Genomic DNA, 27,452 nt, shown 5'->3' on the forward strand with positions numbered 1-27,452 from the left:
CTCTGTAATAATGTAATGGGTACTAGTTATTATCCAGTCCTCTGTGATAATGTAATGGGTACTATATATTATTATTATCCAGTCCTCTGTGATAATGTAATGGGTACTATATATTATTATTTTCCAGTCCTCTGTGATAATGTAATGGGTACTATATATTATTATTATCCAGTCCTCTGTGATAATGTAATGGGTACTAGTTATTATCCAGTCCTCTGTGATAATGTAATGGGTACTATTTATTATTATTATCCAGTCCTCTGTGATAATGTAATGGGTACTATTTATTATTATTATCCAGTCCTCTGTGATAATGTAATGGGTACTATTTATTATTATTATCCAGTCCTCTGTGATAATGTAATGGGTACTATTTATTATTATTATCCAGTCCTCTGTGATAATGCAATGGGTACTATATATTATTATTATCCAGTCCTCTGTGATAATGTAATGGGTACTATATATTATTATTATCCAGTCCTCTGTGATAATGTAATGGGTACTATATATTATTATTATCCAGTCCTCTGTGATAATGTAATGGGTACTATATATTATTATTATCCAGTCCTCTGTGATAATGTAATGGGTACTATATATTATTATTATCCAGTCCTCTGTGATAATGTAATGGGTACTATATATTATTATTATCCAGTCCTCTGTGATAATGTAATGGGTATTATTTATTATTATTATCCAGTCCTCTGTGATAATGTAATGAGTACTATATATTATTATCCAGTCCTCTGTGATAATGTAATGGGTACTATATATTATTATTATCCAGTCCTCTGTGATAATGTAATGGGTATTAGTTATTATCCAGTCCTCTGTGATAATGTAATGGGTACTATATATTATTATTATCCAGTCCTCTGTGATAATGTAATGGGTACTATATATTATTATTATCCAGTCCTCTGTGATAATGTAATGGGTACTAGTTATTATCCAGTCCTCTGTGATAATGTAATGGGTACTATTTATTATTATTATCCAGTCCTCTGTGATAATGTAATGAGTACTATATATTATTATTATCCAGTCCTCTGTGATAATGTAATGGGTACTATATATTATTATTATCCAGTCCTCTGTGATAATGTAATGGGTACTATATATTATTATTATCCAGTCCTCTGTGATAATGTAATGAGTACTATATATTATTATTATCCAGTCCTCTGTGATAATGTAATGGATACTATATATTATTATTATCCAGTCCTCTGTGATAATGTAATGGGTACTAGTTATTATTATTATTATTATCCAGTCCTCTGTGATAATGTAATGGGTACTAGTTATTATTATTATCCAGTCCTCTGTAATAATGTAATGGGTACTAGTTATTATCCAGTCCTCTGTGATAATGTAATGGGTACTATATATTATTATTATCCAGTCCTCTGTGATAATGTAATGGGTACTATATATTATTATTTTCCAGTCCTCTGTGATAATGTAATGGGTACTATATATTATTATTATCCAGTCCTCTGTGATAATGTAATGGGTACTAGTTATTATCCAGTCCTCTGTGATAATGTAATGGGTACTATTTATTATTATTATCCAGTCCTCTGTGATAATGTAATGGGTACTATTTATTATTATTATCCAGTCCTCTGTGATAATGCAATGGGTACTATATATTATTATTATCCAGTCCTCTGTGATAATGCAATGGGTACTATATATTATTATTATCCAGTCCTCTGTGATAATGCAATGGGTACTATATATTATTATTATCCAGTCCTCTGTGATAATGTAATGGGTACTATATATTATTATTATCCAGTCCTCTGTGATAATGTAATGGGTACTATATATTATTATTATCCAGTCCTCTGTGATAATGTAATGGGTACTATATATTATTATTATCCAGTCCTCTGTGATAATGTAATGGGTACTATATATTATTATTATCCAGTCCTCTGTGATAATGTAATGGGTACTATATATTATTATTATCCAGTCCTCTGATAATGTAATGGGTACTATATATTATTATTATCCAGTCCTCTGATAATGTAATGGGTACTATATATTATTATTATCCAGTCCTCTGATAATGTAATGGGTACTATATATTATTATTATCCAGTCCTCTGATAATGTAATGGGTACTATATATTATTATTATCCAGTCCTCTGTGATAATGTAATGGGTACTATATATTATTATTATCCAGTCCTCTGTGATAATGCAATGGGTACTATATATTATTATTATCCAGTCCTCTGTGATAATGTAATGGGTACTATATATTATTATTATCCAGTCTTCTGTGATAATGTAATGGGTACTATATATTATTATTATTATCCAGTCCTCTGTGATAATGTAATGGGTACTATATATTATTATTATCCAGTCCTCTGTGATAATGTAATGGGTACTAGTTATTATCCAGTCCTCTGTGATAATGCAATGGGTACTATATATTAATATTATCCAGTCCTCTGTGATAATGTAATGGGTACTAGTTATTATCCAGTCCTCTGTGATAATGTAATGGGTACTATATATTATTATTATCCAGTCTTCTGTGATAATGTAATGGGTACTATATATTATTATTATCCAGTCCTCTGTGATAATGTAATGGGTACTATTTATTATTATTATCCAGTCCTCTGTGATAATGTAATGGGTACTATATATTATTATTATCCAGTCCTCTGTGATAATGCAATGGGTACTATATATTAATATTATCCAGTCCTCTGTGATAATGTAATGGGTACTAGTTATTATCCAGTCCTCTGTGATAATGTAATGGGTACTATTTATTATTATTATCCAGTCCTCTGTGATAATGCAATGGGTAATATATATTATTATTATCCAGTCCTCTGTGATAATGTAATGGGTACTATATATTATTATTATCCAGTCCTCTGATAATGTAATGGGTACTATATATTATTATTATCCAGTCCTCTGTGATAATGTAATGGGTACTATATATTATTATTATCCAGTCCTCTGATAATGTAATGGGTACTATATATTATTATTATCCAGTCCTCTGTGATAATGTAATGGGTACTATATATTATTATTATCCAGTCCTCTGTGATAATGTAATGGGTACTATATATTATTATTATCCAGTCCTCTGTGATAATGTAATGGGTACTAGTTATTATTATTATTATTATCCAGTCCTCTGTGATAATGTAATGGGTACTAGTTATTATTATTATCCAGTCCTCTGTAATAATGTAATGGGTACTAGTTATTATCCAGTCCTCTGTGATAATGTAATGGGTACTATATATTATTATTATCCAGTCCTCTGTGATAATGTAATGGGTACTATATATTATTATTTTCCAGTCCTCTGTGATAATGTAATGGGTACTATATATTATTATTATCCAGTCCTCTGTGATAATGTAATGGGTACTAGTTATTATCCAGTCCTCTGTGATAATGTAATGGGTACTATTTATTATTATTATCCAGTCCTCTGTGATAATGTAATGGGTACTATTTATTATTATTATCCAGTCCTCTGTGATAATGTAATGGGTACTATTTATTATTATTATCCAGTCCTCTGTGATAATGTAATGGGTACTATTTATTATTATTATCCAGTCCTCTGTGATAATGCAATGGGTACTATATATTATTATTATCCAGTCCTCTGTGATAATGTAATGGGTACTATATATTATTATTATCCAGTCCTCTGTGATAATGTAATGGGTACTATATATTATTATTATCCAGTCCTCTGTGATAATGTAATGGGTACTATATATTATTATTATCCAGTCCTCTGTGATAATGTAATGGGTACTATATATTATTATTATCCAGTCCTCTGTGATAATGTAATGGGTACTATATATTATTATTATCCAGTCCTCTGTGATAATGTAATGGGTATTATTTATTATTATTATCCAGTCCTCTGTGATAATGTAATGAGTACTATATATTATTATCCAGTCCTCTGTGATAATGTAATGGGTACTATATATTATTATTATCCAGTCCTCTGTGATAATGTAATGGGTATTAGTTATTATCCAGTCCTCTGTGATAATGTAATGGGTACTATATATTATTATTATCCAGTCCTCTGTGATAATGTAATGGGTACTATATATTATTATTATCCAGTCCTCTGTGATAATGTAATGGGTACTAGTTATTATCCAGTCCTCTGTGATAATGTAATGGGTACTATTTATTATTATTATCCAGTCCTCTGTGATAATGTAATGAGTACTATATATTATTATTATCCAGTCCTCTGTGATAATGTAATGGGTACTATATATTATTATTATCCAGTCCTCTGTGATAATGTAATGGGTACTATATATTATTATTATCCAGTCCTCTGTGATAATGTAATGAGTACTATATATTATTATTATCCAGTCCTCTGTGATAATGTAATGGATACTATATATTATTATTATCCAGTCCTCTGTGATAATGTAATGGGTACTAGTTATTATTATTATTATTATTATCCAGTCCTCTGTGATAATGTAATGGGTACTAGTTATTATTATTATCCAGTCCTCTGTAATAATGTAATGGGTACTAGTTATTATCCAGTCCTCTGTGATAATGTAATGGGTACTATATATTATTATTATCCAGTCCTCTGTGATAATGTAATGGGTACTATATATTATTATTTTCCAGTCCTCTGTGATAATGTAATGGGTACTATATATTATTATTATCCAGTCCTCTGTGATAATGTAATGGGTACTAGTTATTATCCAGTCCTCTGTGATAATGTAATGGGTACTATTTATTATTATTATCCAGTCCTCTGTGATAATGTAATGGGTACTATTTATTATTATTATCCAGTCCTCTGTGATAATGCAATGGGTACTATATATTATTATTATCCAGTCCTCTGTGATAATGCAATGGGTACTATATATTATTATTATCCAGTCCTCTGTGATAATGCAATGGGTACTATATATTATTATTATCCAGTCCTCTGTGATAATGTAATGGGTACTATATATTATTATTATCCAGTCCTCTGTGATAATGTAATGGGTACTATATATTATTATTATCCAGTCCTCTGTGATAATGTAATGGGTACTATATATTATTATTATCCAGTCCTCTGTGATAATGTAATGGGTACTATATATTATTATTATCCAGTCCTCTGTGATAATGTAATGGGTACTATATATTATTATTATCCAGTCCTCTGTGATAATGTAATGGGTACTATATATTATTATTATCCAGTCCTCTGATAATGTAATGGGTACTATATATTATTATTATCCAGTCCTCTGATAATGTAATGGGTACTATATATTATTATTATCCAGTCCTCTGATAATGTAATGGGTACTATATATTATTATTATCCAGTCCTCTGATAATGTAATGGGTACTATATATTATTATTATCCAGTCCTCTGTGATAATGTAATGGGTACTATATATTATTATTATCCAGTCCTCTGTGATAATGCAATGGGTACTATATATTATTATTATCCAGTCCTCTGTGATAATGTAATGGGTACTATATATTATTATTATCCAGTCTTCTGTGATAATGTAATGGGTACTATATATTATTATTATTATCCAGTCCTCTGTGATAATGTAATGGGTACTATATATTATTATTATCCAGTCCTCTGTGATAATGTAATGGGTACTAGTTATTATCCAGTCCTCTGTGATAATGCAATGGGTACTATATATTAATATTATCCAGTCCTCTGTGATAATGTAATGGGTACTAGTTATTATCCAGTCCTCTGTGATAATGTAATGGGTACTATATATTATTATTATCCAGTCTTCTGTGATAATGTAATGGGTACTATATATTATTATTATCCAGTCCTCTGTGATAATGTAATGGGTACTATTTATTATTATTATCCAGTCCTCTGTGATAATGTAATGGGTACTATATATTATTATTATCCAGTCCTCTGTGATAATGCAATGGGTACTATATATTAATATTATCCAGTCCTCTGTGATAATGTAATGGGTACTAGTTATTATCCAGTCCTCTGTGATAATGTAATGGGTACTATTTATTATTATTATCCAGTCCTCTGTGATAATGCAATGGGTAATATATATTATTATTATCCAGTCCTCTGTGATAATGTAATGGGTACTATATATTATTATTATCCAGTCCTCTGATAATGTAATGGGTACTATATATTAACATTATCCAGTCCTCTGTGATAATGTAATGGGTACTATTTATTATTATTATCCAGTCTTCTGTGATAATGTAATGGGTACTATTTATTATTATTATCCAGTCCTCTGTGATAATGCAATGGGTACTGTCATCACTGGAGGATTCTAGTCCGTTGTAGATTCTAAAACTGAATTTAGATTTTGTTTTCCTTTTAATTATTTGAGTTCATTGTCGGAGGAATTGAATCTGAAGGCTTCTTTTTTGTCTAGCTGGTATGTAATTTAAGGTTGTTGTAGTTGGAGATCTTTGTGGGCTATACTCAGCCTTGTCTCAGGGTAGTAAGTTGGTGGTCTGTTAATATCCTTCTAGTGGTGTGGGGGCTGTGCTTTGGCAAAGTGGGTGGGGTTATATCATGCCTGGTTGGCCCTGTCTGGGGGTATCTTCGGACGGGGCCACAGCTGCCTATGTGCCAGGGGGCTAGGGTCAGTCTGTTATATCTGGTGTAATTCTCCTGTCTTATCTTGTGTCCTGTGTCAATTTAAGTATGCTCCCTCGAATTCTCTCTCCCTCCCCTCACGGAGGACCTGAGGCCATGCCTCAGGACTACATGGCCTGATGACTCCTGGCTGTCCCCAGTCCACCTGGTCGTGCTGCTGCTCCAGTTTCAACTATTCTGCCTGTGGCTACCCTGACCTGTTAACTGGACGTGCTACCTTGTCGCGGACCAGCTGTTTTCGACTCTCTCTCTCTACTGCACCTGCTGTCTCGACCTCTGAATGCTCAGCTATGAAAAGCCAACTGACATTTACTCCTGAGGTACTGACCTGTTACACCCTCTACAACCACTGTGATTATTATTTGACCCTGATGGTCATCTATGAACATCTTGAAGAACAACCTGGCCTTAAATGGCCATGTACTCATATAATCTCCACCCGGCACAGCCAGAAGAGAACTGGCCACCCCTTAGAGCCTGGTTCCTCTCTAGGTTTCTTTCTAGGTTCCTGCCTTTCTAGGGAGTTTTTTTCCTAGCCAACATGCTTCTACATCTCCATTGCTTGCTGTTTGGGGTTTTAGGCTGGGCTTCTGTACAGCACTTTGTATTTGGATGTATTATGGTCTTCCTGGGGTCCAGCTAAATGAAGGCAGTTATTTTACATCTGCTGATGTAAAAAGGGCTTCATAAATACATTTGATTGATTGATCTTCCTAGAGCTGGCTGCCTGGGCAAACTGAGCAATCGGGGGAGAAGGGGCTGAGTCAGGGACATAACCAAGAACCCAATGGTCACTGACAGAGCTCCTCTGTGGAGATGGTTGTCCTTCTGGAAGGTTCTCCCATCTCTGCAGCACTCCACCAAACAGGCCTTTATGGTAGAGTGGCAGACGGAAGCCACTCCTCAGTAAAAGGCACATGACAGCCCGCTTCGAGTTGGCCAAAAGGCACCTAAATGACTCTCAGACCATGAGAAACAAGATTCTCTGGTCTGATGAAACCAAGATTGAACTCTTTGGCCTGAATGCCAAGAGTCACGCCTGGAGGAAATCTGGTACGATCCCTACAGTGAAGCATGGTGGTGGCAGCATCATGCTGTGGGGATGTTTTTCAGTTTCAGGGACTGAGAGACTAGTCAGGATTGAGGGAAAGATGAACAGAGAAAAGTACAGAGAGAGCCTTGATGAAAACCTGCTCCAGACCGCTCAGGACCTCAGACTGGGGCGAAGGTTCACCTTCCAACAGGACAATGACCCTAAGCACACAGCCAAAACAACAAAGGAGTGGCTTTGGGACAAGTCTCAATGTCCTTGAGTGGCCCAGCAAGAGCCCGGACTTGAACCTGATTGAACATCTCTGGAGAGACCTGAAAATAGCTGTGCAGCGACACTCCCCATCCAACCTGACAGAGCTTGAGAGGATCTGCAGAGAAGAATGTGAGAAACTCCCCAAATACAGATGTGCCAAGCTTGTAGTAGGGCTGGGCGATAAATCAATATCAATAACAGGTAATTACTTCCCTCAATAACAATATAAAAACATCTAGATAATTATTCTATATCAACATTATGGAAAATGTAGGTACAGCAGTCCATTTCACCTCTGTGACACAGCAGAAACGTGCGGAGAAGTGACAATATGCACATGGAGAGGTATACGCCCACTAAAAAACACTTAGCACCGAGTGAAGTAGCCACTATTAACCACGAAAAATGTGTGATGTAGGCGAAAACAGTCACAGTGATAGCCATGGAGAAGGAGTGATGTAGGTGAAAACAGGGGCAGTGATAGCCATGGAGAAGGAGTGATGTAGGTGAAAACAGTCACAGTGATAGCCATGGAGAAGGAGTGATGTAGGTGAAAACAGGGACAGTGATAGCCATGGAGAAGGAGTGATGTAGGCGAAAACAGGGACAGTGATAGCCATGGAGAAGGAGTGATGTAGGTGAAAACAGGGACAGTGATAACCATGGAGAAGGAGTGATGTAGGTGAAAACAGTGGCAGTGATAACCATGGAGAAGGAGTGATGTAGGTGAAAACAGGGACAGTGATAGCCATGGAGAAGGAGTGATGTAGGTGAAAACAGGGACAGTGATAGCCATGGAGAAGGAGTGATGTAGGTGAAAACAGGGGCAGTGATAGCCATGGAGAAGGAGTGATGTAGGTGAAAACAGGGACAGTGATAGCCATGGAGAAGGAGTGATGTAGGTGAAAACAGTGGCAGTGATAACCATGGAGAAGGAGTGATGTAGGTGAAAACAGGGACAGTGATAGCCATGGAGAAGGAGTGATGTAGGTGAAAACAGGGGCAGTGATAGCCATGGAGAAGGAGTGATGTAGGTGAAAACAGGGACAGTGATAGCCATGGAGAAGGAGTGATGTAGGTGAAAACAGGGGCAGTGATAGCCATGGAGAAGGAGTGATGTAGGTGAAAACAGGGACAGTGATAGCCATGGAGAAGGAGTGATGTAGGTGAAAACAGTGGCAGTGATAACCATGGAGAAGGAGTGATGTAGGTGAAAACAGGGACAGTGATAGCCATGGAGAAGGAGTGATGTAGGTGAAAACAGGGGCAGTGATAGCCATGGAGAAGGAGTGATGTAGGTGAAAACAGGGACAGTGATAGCCATGGAGAAGGAGTGATGTAGGTGAAAACAGGGGCAGTGATAGCCATGGAGAAGGAGTGATGTAGGTGAAAACAGGGACAGTGATAGCCATGGAGAAGGAGTGATGTAGGTGAAAACAGTGGCAGTGATAACCATGGAGAAGGAGTGATGTAGGTGAAAACAGGGACAGTGATAGCCATGGAGAAGGAGTGATGTAGGTGAAAACAGGGGCAGTGATAGCCATGGAGAAGGAGTGATGTAGGTGAAAACAGTGGCAGTGATAGCCATGGAGAAGGAGTGATGTAGGTGAAAACAGGGGCAGTGATAGCCATGGAGAAGGAGTGATGTAGGTGAAAACAGGGACAGTGATAGCCATGGAGAAGGAGTGATGTAGGTGAAAACAGGGGCAGTGATAGCCATGGAGAAGGAGTGATGTAGGTGAAAACAGGGGCAGTGATAGCCATGGAGAAGGAGTGATGTAGGTGAAAACAGTGGCAGTGATAACCATGGAGAAGGAGTGATGTAGGTGAAAACAGTGGCAGTGATAGCCATGGAGAAGGAGTGATGTAGGTGAAAACAGTCACAGTGATAGCCATGGAGAAGGAGTGATGTAGGTGAAAACAGTGGCAGTGATAACCATGGAGAAGGAGTGATGTAGGTGAAAACAGGGGCAGTGATAGCCATGGAGAAGGAGTGATGTAGGTGAAAACAGTGGCAGTGATAACCATGGAGAAGGAGTGATGTAGGTGAAAACAGGGACAGTGATAGCCATGGAGAAGGAGTGATGTAGGTGAAAACAGTGGCAGTGATAGCCATGGAGAAGGAGTGATGTAGGTGAAAACAGGGGCAGTGATAGCCATGGAGAAGGAGTGATGTAGGTGAAAACAGTGGCAGTGATAGCCATGGAGAAGGAGTGATGTAGGTGAAAACAGGGGCAGTGATAGCCATGGAGAAGGAGTGATGTAGGTGAAAACAGGGGCAGTGATAACCATGGAGAAGGAGTGATGTAGGTGAAAACAGGGGCAGTGATAGCCATGGAGAAGGAGTGATGTAGGTGAAAACAGTGGCAGTGATAACCATGGAGAAGGAGTGATGTAGGTGAAAACAGGGGCAGTGATAGCCATGGAGAAGGAGTGATGTAGGTGAAAACAGTGGCAGTGATAGCCATGGAGAAGGAGTGATGTAGGTGAAAACAGGGGCAGTGATAGCCATGGAGAAGGAGTGATGTAGGTGAAAACAGGGGCAGTGATAGCCATGGAGAAGGAGTGATGTAGGTGAAAACAGTGGCAGTGATAACCATGGAGAAGGAGTGATGTAGGTGAAAACAGTGGCAGTGATAGCCATGGAGAAGGAGTGATGTAGGTGAAAACAGTCACAGTGATAGCCATGGAGAAGGAGTGATGTAGGTGAAAACAGTGGCAGTGATAACCATGGAGAAGGAGTGATGTAGGTGAAAACAGTGGCAGTGATAGCCATGGAGAAGGAGTGATGTAGGTGAAAACAGTCACAGTGATAGCCATGGAGAAGGAGTGATGTAGGTGAAAACAGGGACAGTGATAGCCATGGAGAAGGAGTGATGTAGGTGAATACAGTCACAGTGATAGCCATGGAGAAGGAGTGATGTAGGCGAAAACAGTCACAGTGATAGCCATGGAGAAGGAGTGATGTAGGTGAAAACAGGGACAGTGATAGCCATGAAGAAGGAGTGATGTAGGTGAAAACAGGGACAGTGATAGCCATGAAGAAGGAGTGATGTAGGTGAAAACAGTGGCAGTGATAGCCATGAAGAAGGAGTGATGTAGGTGAAAACAGTGGCAGTGATAACCATGGAGAAGGAGTGATGTAGGTGAAAACAGGGACAGTGATAACCATGGAGAAGGAGTGATGTAGGCGAAAACAGTCACAGTGATAGCCATGAAGAAGGAGTGATGTAGGTGAAAACAGTGGCAGTGATAACCATGGAGAAGGAGTGATGTAGGTGAAAACAGTGGCAGTGATAACCATGGAGAAGGAGTGATGTAGGTGAAAACAGTGGCAGTGATAGCCATGGAGAAGGAGTGATGTAGGTGAAAACAGGGACAGTGATAGCCATGGAGAAGGAGTGATGTAGGTGAAAACAGGGGCAGTGATAGCCATGGAGAAGGAGTGATGTAGGTGAAAACAGTGATAACCATGGAGAAGGAGTGATGTAGGTGAAAACAGTGGCAGTGATAGCCATGGAGAAGGAGTGATGTAGGTGAAAACAGTCACAGTGATAGCCATGGAGAAGGAGTGATGTAGGTGAAAACAGGGACAGTGATAGCCATGGAGAAGGAGTGATGTAGGTGAAAACAGGGACAGTGATAGCCATGGAGAAGGAGTGATGTAGGTGAAAACAGTGGCAGTGATAACCATGGAGAAGGAGTGATGTAGGTGAAAACAGTGGCAGTGATAGCCATGGAGAAGGAGTGATGTAGGTGAAAACAGGGGCAGTGATAGCCATGGAGAAGGAGTGATGTAGGTGAAAACAGTCACAGTGATAGCCATGGAGAAGGAGTGATGTAGGTGAAAACAGGGACAGTGATAGCCATGGAGAAGGAGTGATGTAGGTGAAAACAGGGACAGTGATAGCCATGGAGAAGGAGTGATGTAGGTGAAAACAGTGGCAGTGATAGCCATGGAGAAGGAGTGATGTAGGTGAAAACAGTCACAGTGATAGCCATGGAGAAGGAGTGATGTAGGTGAAAACAGGGACAGTGATAGCCATGGAGAAGGAGTGATGTAGGTGAAAACAGGGACAGTGATAGCCATGGAGAAGGAGTGATGTAGGTGAAAACAGTGGCAGTGATAGCCATGGAGAAGGAGTGATGTAGGTGAAAACAGTGGCAGTGATAGCCATGGAGAAGGAGTGATGTAGGTGAAAACAGGGACAGTGATAGCCATGGAGAAGGAGTGATGTAGGTGAAAACAGTCACAGTGATAGCCATGGAGAAGGAGTGATGTAGGTGAAAACAGTCACAGTGATAGCCATGGAGAAGGAGTGATGTAGGTGAAAGCAGTGATAGCCATGGAGAAGGAGTGATGTAGGTGAAAACAGTGGCAGTGATAGCCATGGAGAAGGAGTGATGTAGGTGAAAACAGGGACAGTGATAGCCATGGAGAAGGAGTGATGTAGGTGAAAACAGGGGCAGTGATAACCATGGAGAAGGAGTGATGTAGGTGAAAACAGGGACAGTGATAGCCATGGAGAAGGAGTGATGTAGGTGAAAACAGTCACAGTGATAGCCATGGAGAAGGAGTGATGTAGGTGAAAGCAGTGATAGCCATGGAGAAGGAGTGATGTAGGTGAAAACAGTGGCAGTGATAGCCATGGAGAAGGAGTGATGTAGGTGAAAACAGGGACAGTGATAGCCATGGAGAAGGAGTGATGTAGGTGAAAACAGTCACAGTGATAGCCATGGAGAAGGAGTGATGTAGGTGAAAACAGGGACAGTGATAGCCATGGAGAAGGAGTGATGTAGGTGAAAACAGTGGCAGTGATAGCCATGGAGAAGGAGTGATGTAGGTGAAAACAGGGACAGTGATAGCCATGGAGAAGGAGTGATGTAGGTGAAAACAGGGGCAGTGATAGCCATGGAGAAGGAGTGATGTAGGTGAAAACAGGGACAGTGATAGCCATGGAGAAGGAGTGATGTAGGTGAAAACAGGGGCAGTGATAACCATGGAGAAGGAGTGATGTAGGTGAAAACAGTGGCAGTGATAGCCATGGAGAAGGAGTGATGTAGGTGAAAACAGTGGCAGTGATAGCCATGGAGAAGGAGTGATGTAGGTGAAAACAGGGACAGTGATAGCCATGGAGAAGGAGTGATGTAGGTGAAAACAGGGGCAGTGATAGCCATGGAGAAGGAGTGATGTAGGTGAAAACAGGGACAGTGATAGCCATGGAGAAGGAGTGATGTAGGTGAAAACAGTGGCAGTGATAACCATGGAGAAGGAGTGATGTAGGTGAAAACAGGGACAGTGATAGCCATGGAGAAGGAGTGATGTAGGTGAAAACAGTGGCAGTGATAACCATGGAGAAGGAGTGATGTAGGTGAAAACAGTGGCAGTGATAGCCATGGAGAAGGAGTGATGTAGGTGAAAACAGTGGCAGTGATAACCATGGAGAAGGAGTGATGTAGGTGAAAACAGTGGCAGTGATAACCATGGAGAAGGAGTGATGTAGGTGAAAACAGTGGCAGTGATAGCCATGGAGAAGGAGTGATGTAGGTGAAAACAGGGGCAGTGATAACCATGGAGAAGGAGTGATGTAGGTGAAAACAGGGACAGTGATAGCCATGGAGAAGGAGTGATGTAGGTGAAAACAGTGGCAGTGATAACCATGGAGAAGGAGTGATGTAGGTGAAAGCAGTGATAGCCATGGAGAAGGAGTGATGTAGGTGAAAACAGGGGCAGTGATAGCCATGGAGAAGGAGTGATGTAGGTGAAAACAGGGACAGTGATAGCCATGGAGAAGGAGTGATGTAGGTGAAAACAGTGGCAGTGATAGCCATGGAGAAGGAGTGATGTAGGTGAAAACAGGGGCAGTGATAACCATGGAGAAGGAGTGATGTAGGTGAAAACAGGGGCAGTGATAGCCATGGAGAAGGAGTGATGTAGGTGAAAACAGGGACAGTGATAGCCATGGAGAAGGAGTGATGTAGGTGAAAACAGGGACAGTGATAGCCATGGAGAAGGAGTGATGTAGGTGAAAACAGGGACAGTGATAGCCATGGAGAAGGAGTGATGTAGGTGAAAACAGTGGCAGTGATAGCCATGGAGAAGGAGTGATGTAGGTGAAAACAGGGACAGTGATAACCATGGAGAAGGAGTGATGTAGGTGAAAACAGGGACAGTGATAGCCATGGAGAAGGAGTGATGTAGGTGAAAACAGGGACAGTGATAGCCATGGAGAAGGAGTGATGTAGGTGAAAACAGGGGCAGTGATAGCCATGGAGAAGGAGTGATGTAGGTGAAAACAGGGACAGTGATAGCCATGGAGAAGGAGTGATGTAGGTGAAAACAGTGGCAGTGATAGCCATGGAGAAGGAGTGATGTAGGTGAAAACAGGGACAGTGATAACCATGGAGAAGGAGTGATGTAGGTGAAAACAGGGACAGTGATAGCCATGGAGAAGGAGTGATGTAGGTGAAAACAGGGACAGTGATAGCCATGGAGAAGGAGTGATGTAGGTGAAAACAGGGGCAGTGATAGCCATGGAGAAGGAGTGATGTAGGTGAAAACAGGGACAGTGATAGCCATGGAGAAGGAGTGATGTAGGTGAAAACAGGGACAGTGATAGCCATGGAGAAGGAGTGATGTAGGTGAAAACAGGGACAGTGATAGCCATGGAGAAGGAGTGATGTAGGTGAAAACAGTGGCAGTGATAGCCATGGAGAAGGAGTGATGTAGGTGAAAACAGGGACAGTGATAACCATGGAGAAGGAGTGATGTAGGTGAAAACAGTGGCAGTGATAGCCATGGAGAAGGAGTGATGTAGGTGAAAACAGGGGCAGTGATAGCCATGGAGAAGGAGTGATGTAGGTGAAAACAGGGACAGTGATAGCCATGGAGAAGGAGTGATGTAGGTGAAAACAGGGGCAGTGATAGCCATGGAGAAGGAGTGATGTAGGTGAAAACAGTCACAGTGATAGCCATGGAGAAGGAGTGATGTAGGTGAAAACAGGGGCAGTGATAGCCATGGAGAAGGAGTGATGTAGGTGAAAACAGGGACAGTGATAGCCATGGAGAAGGAGTGATGTAGGTGAAAACAGGGACAGTGATAGCCATGGAGAAGGAGTGATGTAGGTGAAAACAGGGGCAGTGATAGCCATGGAGAAGGAGTGATGTAGGTGAAAACAGGGACAGTGATAACCATGGAGAAGGAGTGATGTAGGTGAAAACAGTGGCAGTGATAACCATGGAGAAGGAGTGATGTAGGTGAAAACAGTGGCAGTGATAGCCATGGAGAAGGAGTGATGTAGGTGAAAACAGGGACAGTGATAGCCATGGAGAAGGAGTGATGTAGGTGAAAACAGGGACAGTGATAGCCATGGAGAAGGAGTGATGTAGGTGAAAACAGGGGCAGTGATAGCCATGGAGAAGGAGTGATGTAGGTGAAAACAGTCACAGTGATAGCCATGGAGAAGGAGTGATGTAGGTGAAAACAGGGACAGTGATAGCCATGGAGAAGGAGTGATGTAGGTGAAAACAGGGGCAGTGATAGCCATGGAGAAGGAGTGATGTAGGTGAAAACAGGGACAGTGATAGCCATGGAGAAGGAGTGATGTAGGTGAAAACAGGGGCAGTGATAGCCATGGAGAAGGAGTGATGTAGGTGAAAACAGGGACAGTGATAACCATGGAGAAGGAGTGATGTAGGTGAAAACAGTGGCAGTGATAACCATGGAGAAGGAGTGATGTAGGTGAAAACAGTGGCAGTGATAGCCATGGAGAAGGAGTGATGTAGGTGAAAACAGGGACAGTGATAGCCATGGAGAAGGAGTGATGTAGGTGAAAACAGGGACAGTGATAGCCATGGAGAAGGAGTGATGTAGGTGAAAACAGGGGCAGTGATAGCCATGGAGAAGGAGTGATGTAGGTGAAAACAGGGACAGTGATAGCCATGGAGAAGGAGTGATGTAGGTGAAAACAGGGACAGTGATAGCCATGGAGAAGGAGTGATGTAGGTGAAAACAGGGACAGTGATAGCCATGGAGAAGGAGTGATGTAGGTGAAAACAGGGGCAGTGATAGCCATAGAGAAGGAGTGATGTAGGTGAAAACAGTGGCAGTGATAGCCATGGAGAAGGAGCAGCTTCCAACGTAGAAATGATTGATAAAAAGGGTCCAACTGTTTCAGTAGTTTGGAAGTGGTTTGGCTTTTTGAAGTCCGACAAAGAGCAGAGCAATGTTCGGTGCAAATTGTGCCGTAGACAGATGGCTACCAAGTCTGGTAATACGACAAACCTTTTTCACCATCTGAAGCTAAATCACTCTTTGGAACATGCATGAAGTTTGAGTTTGCGCCACGGTATTGATAAAAGCCCCTCAAGCACCAGCCAATCTAGGGATGTTCGCCCGAAGCAGTCAACACTGACAGCGTTTATGCCCTGCGAGCAAACATGGAAAAGAAAGACATCACACATGCTATTATGCATTGCATTGCTAAGGACATGCTACCAATTAGCACAGTGGAAAAGGAAGGTTTCCAGAGGCTTATCAATTGAATTGACCCCAGGTACGTGCTCCCTGGCCGCAAACATTTCTCTCACACCGAACTGCCTAAACTCTACGCCGAGTGTAGGGAAAAAGTTGAGGAACTGCTCAAGACAGATTTGACGTATTTTGCTACTAATACCGATCTGTGGTCTAGTCGCACGTCAGAGTCTTATATTAGCCTCACTACCCACTATAGTGACACAGACTGGAATCTACCCACTATATTGACAAAGATTGGAATCTACCCACTATACTGACAGAGACTGGAATCTACCCACTATACTGACAGAGACTGGAATCTACCCACTATACTGACAGAGACTGGAATCTACCCACTATACTGACACAAACTGGAATCTACCCACTATACTGACAAAAACTGGAATCTACCCACTATACTGACAAAGACTGGAATCTACCCACTATACTGAAAGAGACTGGAATCTACCCACTATACTGACAAAGAGAGGAATCTACCCACTATACTGACAAAGACTGGAATCTACCCACTATACTGACAAAGAGCAGAATCTACCCACTATAGTGACAGAGACTGGAATCTACCCACTATACTGACAAAGACTGGAATCTAGCCACTGTACTGACAAAGGGCGGAATCTACCCACTACACTGACAAAGGGCGGAATCTACCAACTACACTGACAAAGACTGGAATCTACCCACTATACTGACAGAGACTGGAATCTACCCACTATACTGACAGAGACTGGAATCTACCCACTATACTGACAAAGAGCAGAATCTACCCACTATACTGACAAAAACTGGAATCTACCCACTATACTGACAAAGACTGGAATCTACCCACTATACTGAAAGAGACTGGAATCTACCCACTATACTGACAAAGAGAGGAATCTACCCACTATACTGACAAAGACTGGAATCTACCCACTATACTGACAAAGAGCAGAATCTACCCACTATAGTGACAGACACTGGAATCTACCCACTATACTGACAAAGACTGGAATCTAGCCACTGTACTGACAAAGGGCGGAATCTACCCACTACACTGACAAAGGGCGGAATCTACCCACTACACTGACAAAGACTGGAATCTACCCACTATACTGACAGAGACTGGAATCTACCCACTATACTGACAAAGACTGGAATCTACCCACTATACTGACAGAGACTGGAATCTACCCACTATACTGACAGAGACTGGAATCTACCCACTATACTGACAGAGACTGGAATCTACCCACTATACTGACAGAGACTGGAATCTACCCACTATACTGACAAAGAGCAGAATCTACCCACTATACTGAGAGAGACCGGACTCTACCCACTATACTGACAGAGACCGGAATCTCCCCACTATACTGACAGAGACTGGAATCTCCCCACTATACTGACAGAGACTGGAATCTACCCACTATACTGACAAAGAGCAGAATCTACCCACTATACTGACAAAGACTGGAATCTACCCACTATACTGACAAAGACTAGAATCTACCCACTATAGTGACAGAGACTGGAATCTACCCACTATACTGACAAAGACTGGACTCTACCCACTATACTGACAAAGACTGGACTCTACCCACTATATTGACAGACTGGACTCTACCTACTATATTGACAGAGACTGGAATCTACCCACTATATTGACAGAGACTGGAATCTACCCACTATACTGACAGAGACTGGAATCTACCCACTATACTGACAAAGAGCAGAACCTACCCACTATACTGACAAAGACTGGAATCTACCCACTATACTGACAAAGACTGGAATCTACCCACTATAGTGACAGAGACTGGAATCTACCCACTATACTGACAAAGACTGGAATCTACCCACTATACTGACAGACTGGAATCTACCCACTATATTGACAAACTGGACTCTACCTACTATATTGACAAACTGGACTCTACCTACTATATTGACAGAGACTGGAATCTACCCACTATATTGACAGAGACTGGAATCTACCCACTATACTGACAGAGACTGGAATCTACCCACTATACTGACAAAGAGCAGAACCTACCCACTATACTGACAAAGACTGGAATCTACCCACTATACTGACAAAGACTGGAATCTACCCACTATAGTGACAGAGACTGGAATCTACCCACTATACTGACAAAGACTGGAATCTACCCACTATACTGACAGACTGGAATCTACCCACTATATTGACAAACTGGACTCTACCTACTATATTGACAGAGACTGGAATCTACCCACTATATTGACAGAGACTGGAATCTACCCACTATACTGACAGAGACTGGAATCTACCCACTATACTGACAGAGACTGGAATCTACCCACTATACTGACAAAGAGCAGAATCTACCCACTATACTGACAAAGACTGGAATCTACCCACTATACTGACAAAGACTGGAATCTACCCACTATACTGACAAAGACTGGAATCTCCCCACTATACTGACAGAGACTGGAATCTACCCACTATACTGACAAAGAGCAGAATCTACCCACTATACTGACAAAGACTGGAATCTACCCACTATACTGACAAAGACTAGAATCTACCCACTATAGTGACAGAGACTGGAATCTACCCACTATACTGACAAAGACTGGACTCTACCCACTATACTGACAAAGACTGGACTCTACCCACTATATTGACAGACTGGACTCTACCTACTATATTGACAGAGACTGGAATCTACCCACTATATTGACAGAGACTGGAATCTACCCACTATACTGACAGAGACTGGAATCTACCCACTATACTGACAAAGAGCAGAACCTACCCACTATACTGACAAAGACTGGAATCTACCCACTATACTGACAAAGACTGGAATCTACCCACTATAGTGACAGAGACTGGAATCTACCCACTATACTGACAAAGACTGGAATCTACCCACTATACTGACAGACTGGAATCTACCCACTATATTGACAAACTGGACTCTACCTACTATATTGACAGAGACTGGAATCTACCCACTATATTGACAGAGACTGGAATCTACCCACTATACTGACAGAGACTGGAATCTACCCACTATACTGACAGAGACTGGAATCTACCCACTATACTGACAAAGAGCAGAATCTACCCACTATACTGACAAAGACTGGAATCTACCCACTATACTGACAAAGACTGGAATCTACCCACTATACTGACAAAGACTGGAATCTACCCACTATACTGACAGAGACTGGAATCTACCCACTATACTGACAAAGAGCAGAATCTACCCACTATACTGACAAAGACTGGAATCTACCCACTATACTGACAAAGACTGGAATCTACCCACTATACTGACAAAGACTGGAATCTACCCACTATAGTGACAGAGACTGGAATCTACCCACTATACTGACAAAGACTGGAATCTACCCACTATACTGACAAAGACTGGAATCTACCCACTATATTGACAGACTGGACTCTACCTACTATATTGACAGAGACTGGAATCTACCCACTATATTGACAGAGACTGGAATCTACCCACTATATTGACAGAGACTGGAATCTACCCACTATACTGACAAAGACTGGAATCTACCCACTATAGTGACAGACTGGACTCTACCTACTATATTGACAGAGACTGGAATCTACCCACTATATTGACAGAGACTGGAATCTACCCACTATACTGACAGACTGGAATCTACCCACTATACTGACAGACTGGAATCTACCCACTATACTGACAAAGACTGGAATCTACCCACTATAGTGACAGACTGGACTCTACCTACTATATTGACAGAGACTGGAATCTACCCACTATATTGACAGAGACTGGAATCTACCCACTATATTGACAGAGACTGGAATCTACCCACTATATTGACAGAGACTGGAATCTACCCACTATACTGACAGACTGGAATCTACCCACTATATTGGCAGAGACTGGAATCTACCCACTATACTGACAGACTGGAATCTACCCACTATATTGACAGAGACTGGAATCTACCCACTATACTGACAGACTGGAATCTACCCACTATATTGACAGAGACTGGAATCTACCCACTATACTGACAAAGACTGGACTCTACCCACTATAGTGACAGACTGGACTCTACCTACTATATTGACAGAGACTGGAATCTACCTACTATATTGACAGAGACTGGAATCTACCCACTATATTGACAGAGACTGGAATCTACCCACTATACTGACAGACTGGAATCTACCCACTATATTGACAGAGACTGGAATCTACCCACTATACTGACAGACTGGAATCTACCCACTATAGTGACAGACTGGACTCTACCTACTATATTGACAGAGACTGGAATCTACCCACTATACTGACAGAGACTGGAATCTACCCACTATACTGACAAAGAGCAGAATCTACCCACTATACTGACAAAGACTGGAATCTACCCACTATACTGACAAAGACTGGAATCTACCCACTATACTGACAAAGACTGGAATCTACCCACTATAGTGACAGAGACTGGAATCTACCCACTATACTGACAAAGACTGGAATCTACCCACTATACTGACAAAGACTGGAATCTACCCACTATATTGACAGACTGGACTCTACCTACTATATTGACAGAGACTGGAATCTACCCACTATATTGACAGAGACTGGAATCTACCCACTATATTGACAGAGACTGGAATCTACCCACTATACTGACAAAGACTGGAATCTACCCACTATAGTGACAGACTGGAATCTACCTACTATATTGACAGAGACTGGAATCTACCCACTATATTGACAGAGACTGGAATCTACCCACTATACTGACAGACTGGAATCTACCCACTATACTGACAGACTGGAATCTACCCACTATACTGACAAAGACTGGAATCTACCCACTATAGTGACAGACTGGACTCTACCTACTATATTGACAGAGACTGGAATCTACCCACTATATTGACAGAGACTGGAATCTACCCACTATATTGACAGAGACTGGAATCTACCCACTATATTGACAGAGACTGGAATCTACCCACTATACTGACAGACTGGAATCTACCCACTATATTGACAGAGACTGGAATCTACCCACTATACTGACAGACTGGAATCTACCCACTATATTGACAGAGACTGGAATCTACCCACTATACTGACAAAGACTGGACTCTACCCACTATAGTGACAGACTGGACTCTACCTACTATATTGACAGAGACTGGAATCTACCTACTATATTGACAGAGACTGGAATCTACCCACTATATTGACAGAGACTGGAATCTACCCACTATACTGACAGACTGGAATCTACCCACTATAGTGACAGACTGGACTCTACCTACTATATTGACAGAGACTGGAATCTACCTACTATATTGACAGAGACTGGAATCTACCCACTATACTGACAAGGACTGGAATCTACCCACTATACTGACAAGGACTGGAATCTACCCACTATACTGACAGAGACTGGAATCTACCCACTATACTGACAGACTGGAATCTACCCACTATACTGACAGACTGGAATCTACCCACTATACTGACAGACTGGAATCTACCCACTATACTGACAAAGACTGGAATCTACCCACTATACTGACAAAGACTGGAATCTACCCACTATACTGACAGAGACTGGAATCTACCCACTATACTGACAAGGACTGGAATCTACCCACTATACTGACAGAGACTGGAATCTACCCACTATACTGACAGAGACTGGAATCTACCCACTATACTGACAGACTGGAATCTACCCACTATACTGACAGACTGGAATCTACCCACTATACTGACAGACTGGAATCTACCCACTATACTGACAAAGACTGGAATCTACCCACTATACTGACAGACTGGAATCTACCCACTATACTGACAAAGACTGGAATCTACCCACTATACTGACAAAGACTGGAATCTACCCACTATACTGACAAAGACTGGAATCTACCCACTATACTGACAGAGACTGGAATCTACCCAGTATAGTGACAGAGACTGGAATCTACCCAGTATAGTGACAGACTGGAATCTACCCACTATATTGACAGACTGGACACTACCTACTATATTGACAGAGACTGGAATCTACCCACTATATTGACAGACTGGACTCTACCTACTATATTGACAGACTGGACTCTACCTACTATATTGACAGACTGGACTCTACCTACTATATTGACAGACTGGACTCTACCTACTATATTGACAGACTGGACTCTACCTACTATATTGACAGACTGGACTCTACCTACTATATTGACAGACTGGACTCTACCTACTATATTGACAGACTGGACTCTACCTACTATATTGACAGACTGGACTCTACCTACTATATTGACAGACTGGACTCTACCTACTATATTGACAGACTGGACTCTACCTACTATATTGACAGACTGGAATCTACCCACTATATTGACAGACTGGACTCTACCTACTATATTGACAGACTGGACTCTACCTACTATATTGACAGAAACTGGACTCTACCTACTATATTGACAGAAACTGGACTCTACCTACTATATTGACAGACTGGACTCTACCTACTATATTGACAGACTGGAATCTACCCACTATATTGACAGAGACTGGAATCTACCCACTATACTGACAAGGACTGGAATCTACCCACTATACTGACAGAGACTGGAATCTACCCACTATACTGACAGAGACTGGACTCTACCCACTATAATGACAGAGACTGGACTCTACCCACTATACTGACAGAGACTGGAATCTACCCACTATACTGACAGACTGGAATCTACCCACTATACTGACAGACTGGAATCTACCTACTATACTGACAGAGACTGGAATCTACCCACTATAGTGACAGACTGGACTCTACCCACTATACTGACAGAGACTGGAATCTACCCACTATACTGACAGAGACTGGAATCTACCCACTATACTGACAGAGACTGGAATTTACCCACTATACTGACAGACTGGAATCTACCCACTATACTGACAGAGACTGGACTCTACCCACTATATTGACAGAGACTGGAATCTACCCACTATACTGACAAAGACTGGAATCTACCCACTATAGTGACAGACTGGAATCTACCCACTATACTGACAGAGACTGGAATCTACCCACTATACTGACAGAGACTTGAATCTACCCACTATACTGACAGAGACTGGAATCTACCCACTATACTGAAAGAGACTGGAATCTACCCACTATACTGAAAGAGACTGGAATCTACCCACTATAGTGACAGACTGGAATCTACCCACTATACTGACAGAGACTGGAATCTTCTAAATAAATGCCTTCAAACATACTTTCCCAGCAACCACACGGGTGAAGCTATATTAGAGGGGCTCGTTGACGCTCTGCCTCCTGGGGACCCAGTCAAGACAGACAGGTCTGCATTACAATGGATAGTGGTGCTAAAGTGATGAAGGCCGCTCAAATCAACAAATGGACCTGACTGCAATGTTTTGGACATCGTCTGCACTTGGCCATTGGTAAGTAACCTTGTCAATTGTGTATATTGAAGTGATTGGTTAGATGAAACTAAATGTGCATTTTTTTTTTCATCAACTGATAAAGTTAAATATTACATTTGTACATAACTAAAGGGATTATTGTGATTAACATTTTAGTAAAATCTCTTGATTTCTCTTAGAGAGAGTGGGGTAGAGACAAACGGGTGGATCGAGCAATTGGAGTGTGTAAGAAACTGGTAGGTGCCTTTTCCTATTGGTGGAAAAAGAAGAGAGACCTGCCAGTTGGTCAAAAAGAACACCACCTACCCTAGCACAAGTTGGTGACAGAGTCGCCTACCAGCTGGGGATCACGTCAAAACATGGTGCAAAGAGCACTGGAGCAGGAGAAAGACAATTCACAGGTCTTGTCCAGAGGCAAGAAGACCCGGCACTTAGCTCCCACCTACACAGATATTGATGTTCTTGAGTCCATCAACCAGGCATTGAAACCCCACTCCTAGAATTCACAGATGCTCTGTCTGGTGAGTCTTATGTCAGTGTGTCTTACCTGAAGTCAGTACTACACCTGTTCAATACAGAGGTCATGAAACCTGATGATGGTGAAACAGAGTTCACCCAAACCATCAAAACGGTAGTCATGGACTATCTGAATGAGAAATATGATGACCTAGCCACAGATGACCTCGTGGACATCGCCTCGTTGGTCGACCCTCGGTTTAAAACACATTACATCAAAGAGGAGGATGTGGGCCACATAAGAGCTGTCTCAGAGATGGTCAATGAGGGACAAACCCAGGTCCAGCACAGGGAGACGTCGCTGCTGCTTCACCACAACTACCAGCTACAAAGAGAAAAGTCACTGGGTAGTTTTTTCAAGAAGCCGTGTTCCACCACCACAGGTCTTACTGAAATCCAGCTGGTAGACAAGGAACTCAGCTGCTACCTTCAGTCTCCCGATGCTGACAGTGAAACAAATCCACTGAACAGGTGGAAGATCCACCCCCCAAAAATAATAAAAAATTCCCCAAGTCAGCCACCTGGCAAAGTGCTACCTGTGTATTCCTGCGACCAGCTCCCCCTCAGAGTGTGTTTTTAGCACAGGTGGCAACATAGTGACCTGCCATAGGGCAGCTTTAAAGCCAGAGACCTTAGACAGACTTGTCTTTCTGGCTTGTAAGACAACAACTACCCCAACTGTGACGTGCCATTAGGCTAACAGTTATAATGCATATTATTGACTTGCACTATTATTTCTTGCTCATGATTTGTAAGAGTTTACAGCTTTGGGAAAAAAGTGGAGTTAAAATGTTATTGGTGAGTTCTACTTCTGTGTGTGTGTATATATATATTATATAAATGTATATACATTTACAAGAAAATATATGGGGGATTGGAAATGAAGCAGACGATTACATTGATAGAAGACACAATCTAGAATATTAAAGCTGATCTACCCCCCCCCCCCCCCCCCCCCCCCACAACATTTAAAAATACAAATTAAACAGCAATCCATGGGCGAGTCAGTGCCACATCAATAAGATATCTTGCATCATCTAACAATAGGATGTCATTATTTCCTGGGCAGCGCTCAGTGACGTAAGGAACGACCTTTTAAAACTGAACTGACAATGGATATTAATTCTAACGTGAAACAAGTGCGGCTACACAGATACAGATTTTAGACGTGATGCCGTAAACGTAACGTAAACGTCATACCTCGAATGCGAATCGTTATTGACCGTCATTAGACCCGTCTTATTAATAAATTAAGTAATTAAAGAAAAGAGATCTAAGGCTAGGTTAGGTTAAACTCTTGAGAACACTTTTTTTTTTTTTTTTTTAAGTAATTCTTGCTGATGTAAAAGATACGCTGCTTATGTTTGCAGGACAGTACAGCAAGCGTTCGGTGTTAACGTACAGACCGAGCACAGTTGCTCTGAACAAAACTCCCTCCGTAAACAAGATACCGTTTTCCCGAGGGCACCAAGTGTAGGCTAGTTAGCGTCTATGAACGGGCTAAGCCTGGCCCATATATCATTCATTTAAAACGTTTTTAAAAATGCATATACAGGTGGGTATAATTTGTGGAACGTTCCAACAGGAATCTGTAACAAAAACGTATACAAAGTCGTATAGAGGCAGAATAAGATACCGGGTAGGGAGTGGGCTATTTCATTAGTTTTTTTACTCACCAAGTTTATTCTGAAAAATGTCTCTCCTCACTCTGGTAGCCTACGGACAAACATTAAGAATAAACTACGTGGTGAGTTGATGCCTATTCGGCAGCTAGTTAGCTAGGTGAATTGATCATGCTACTTTGTATGCGGCGTTTGTTGGCATCCTTGTACATTACGTTTTTGGAACAGATTCCTGTTGTAACGTTCCACAAATTATACCCACCCTGCATTTACCAATCACAGATTGCTTATTCAACAATTCCTACAGCACTGAACATATTCATGTGTAGAACTACAGTAGAATACCCCTTAAAAAACACATTAGTTAAACAAGTCCAGAGTCTATGCCCCTGTTTTTAAAGATAATACTCACTGGTGTTATTCAGATCTTCAGTCTCCTCATCGTCAGTCTCCTCATCTTCAGCCTCCTCATCTTCAGCCTCCTCCTCTTTCACTCCCAAAACATCTTCCTCTTTTATTGCGATAGCCTCCTCTTCCTCTTTCACTCCAAAAGGTTCTTCCTCCTCTTTCACCAGATCATCCTCCTTTTCTTTCGATGCGATAGCCTCATCTTCCTCCTTTATAATTCTAAACGGTTCTACCTCCCCCTCTTCCACTTTCACTCCAAAAGGTTCTTCCTCTCCATCCACTGGAATATCCTCTTCTTCTTCTTTTACGATAATGTTCAGCCCCAGAGCTTCTTTCTCCGTCCAGCAGACCTCTTCTTTAGCAGGGGATGAGTAGTTTAGTGAGCTCATGGTCGGGGATGTTAGCTAGTTAGCGACTAGAATAGTGATAGACTCAGTATCAATTTAACAAATTAACAAATGTCATATAACAAGCAAATTACGTTTGTTAACTAGTAAATACGTAAACAGAATGTTAAAAATACAGATTAATATAGACAAGATTGGTCTAAATCGCTTCAATGTTTCGGTTTTATGTTTGCTACCGAGGTGGTTGAATCCAATCCTGTTGTCGCATTTGAAGCCTTCCTGTCCGTCCACTAGATTATACGTCACGCAAGAAGCATCACCTGAAAGACTCATATCGCCATCTGCTGACTGGAGTGGGTAACGCTGATTGGAAAAATATGAATTACATTGTTTATTCAAACAGTGTCATAAGAAGTCATTTAAAAACAACCAGATGTTATGTTTTCTCCTCCTTCTTTACAGCCAATACTTTCCTCCAGGGCTGACCTGCCCATTAGGCAGGTGGCCTAGTGGTTAAGAGTGTTGGTGGTTCGAATGCCAGA

General features: G+C 41.3%; 1 protein-coding gene across 1 annotated transcript in view; it reads right to left on the reverse strand.

Moving 5' to 3' along the window:
- LOC120035393 (gastrula zinc finger protein XlCGF17.1-like) overlaps positions 1–27,164 on the reverse strand; it is a 34,791-nt gene extending 7,627 nt beyond the window's left edge. The window contains exon 1 of the mRNA XM_038982166.1: positions 26,568–27,164. Within this exon, the coding sequence (XP_038838094.1) occupies positions 26,568–26,952 (385 nt within the window). The 5' untranslated portion in view covers positions 26,953–27,164. The remainder of the gene's footprint in view (positions 1–26,567) is intronic.
- Positions 27,165–27,452: the final 288 nt, after the last annotated feature.

This window comes from Salvelinus namaycush, unplaced genomic scaffold, assembly GCF_016432855.1.
Source record: "Salvelinus namaycush isolate Seneca unplaced genomic scaffold, SaNama_1.0 Scaffold105, whole genome shotgun sequence".
NCBI lineage: Eukaryota > Metazoa > Chordata > Actinopteri > Salmoniformes > Salmonidae > Salvelinus > Salvelinus namaycush.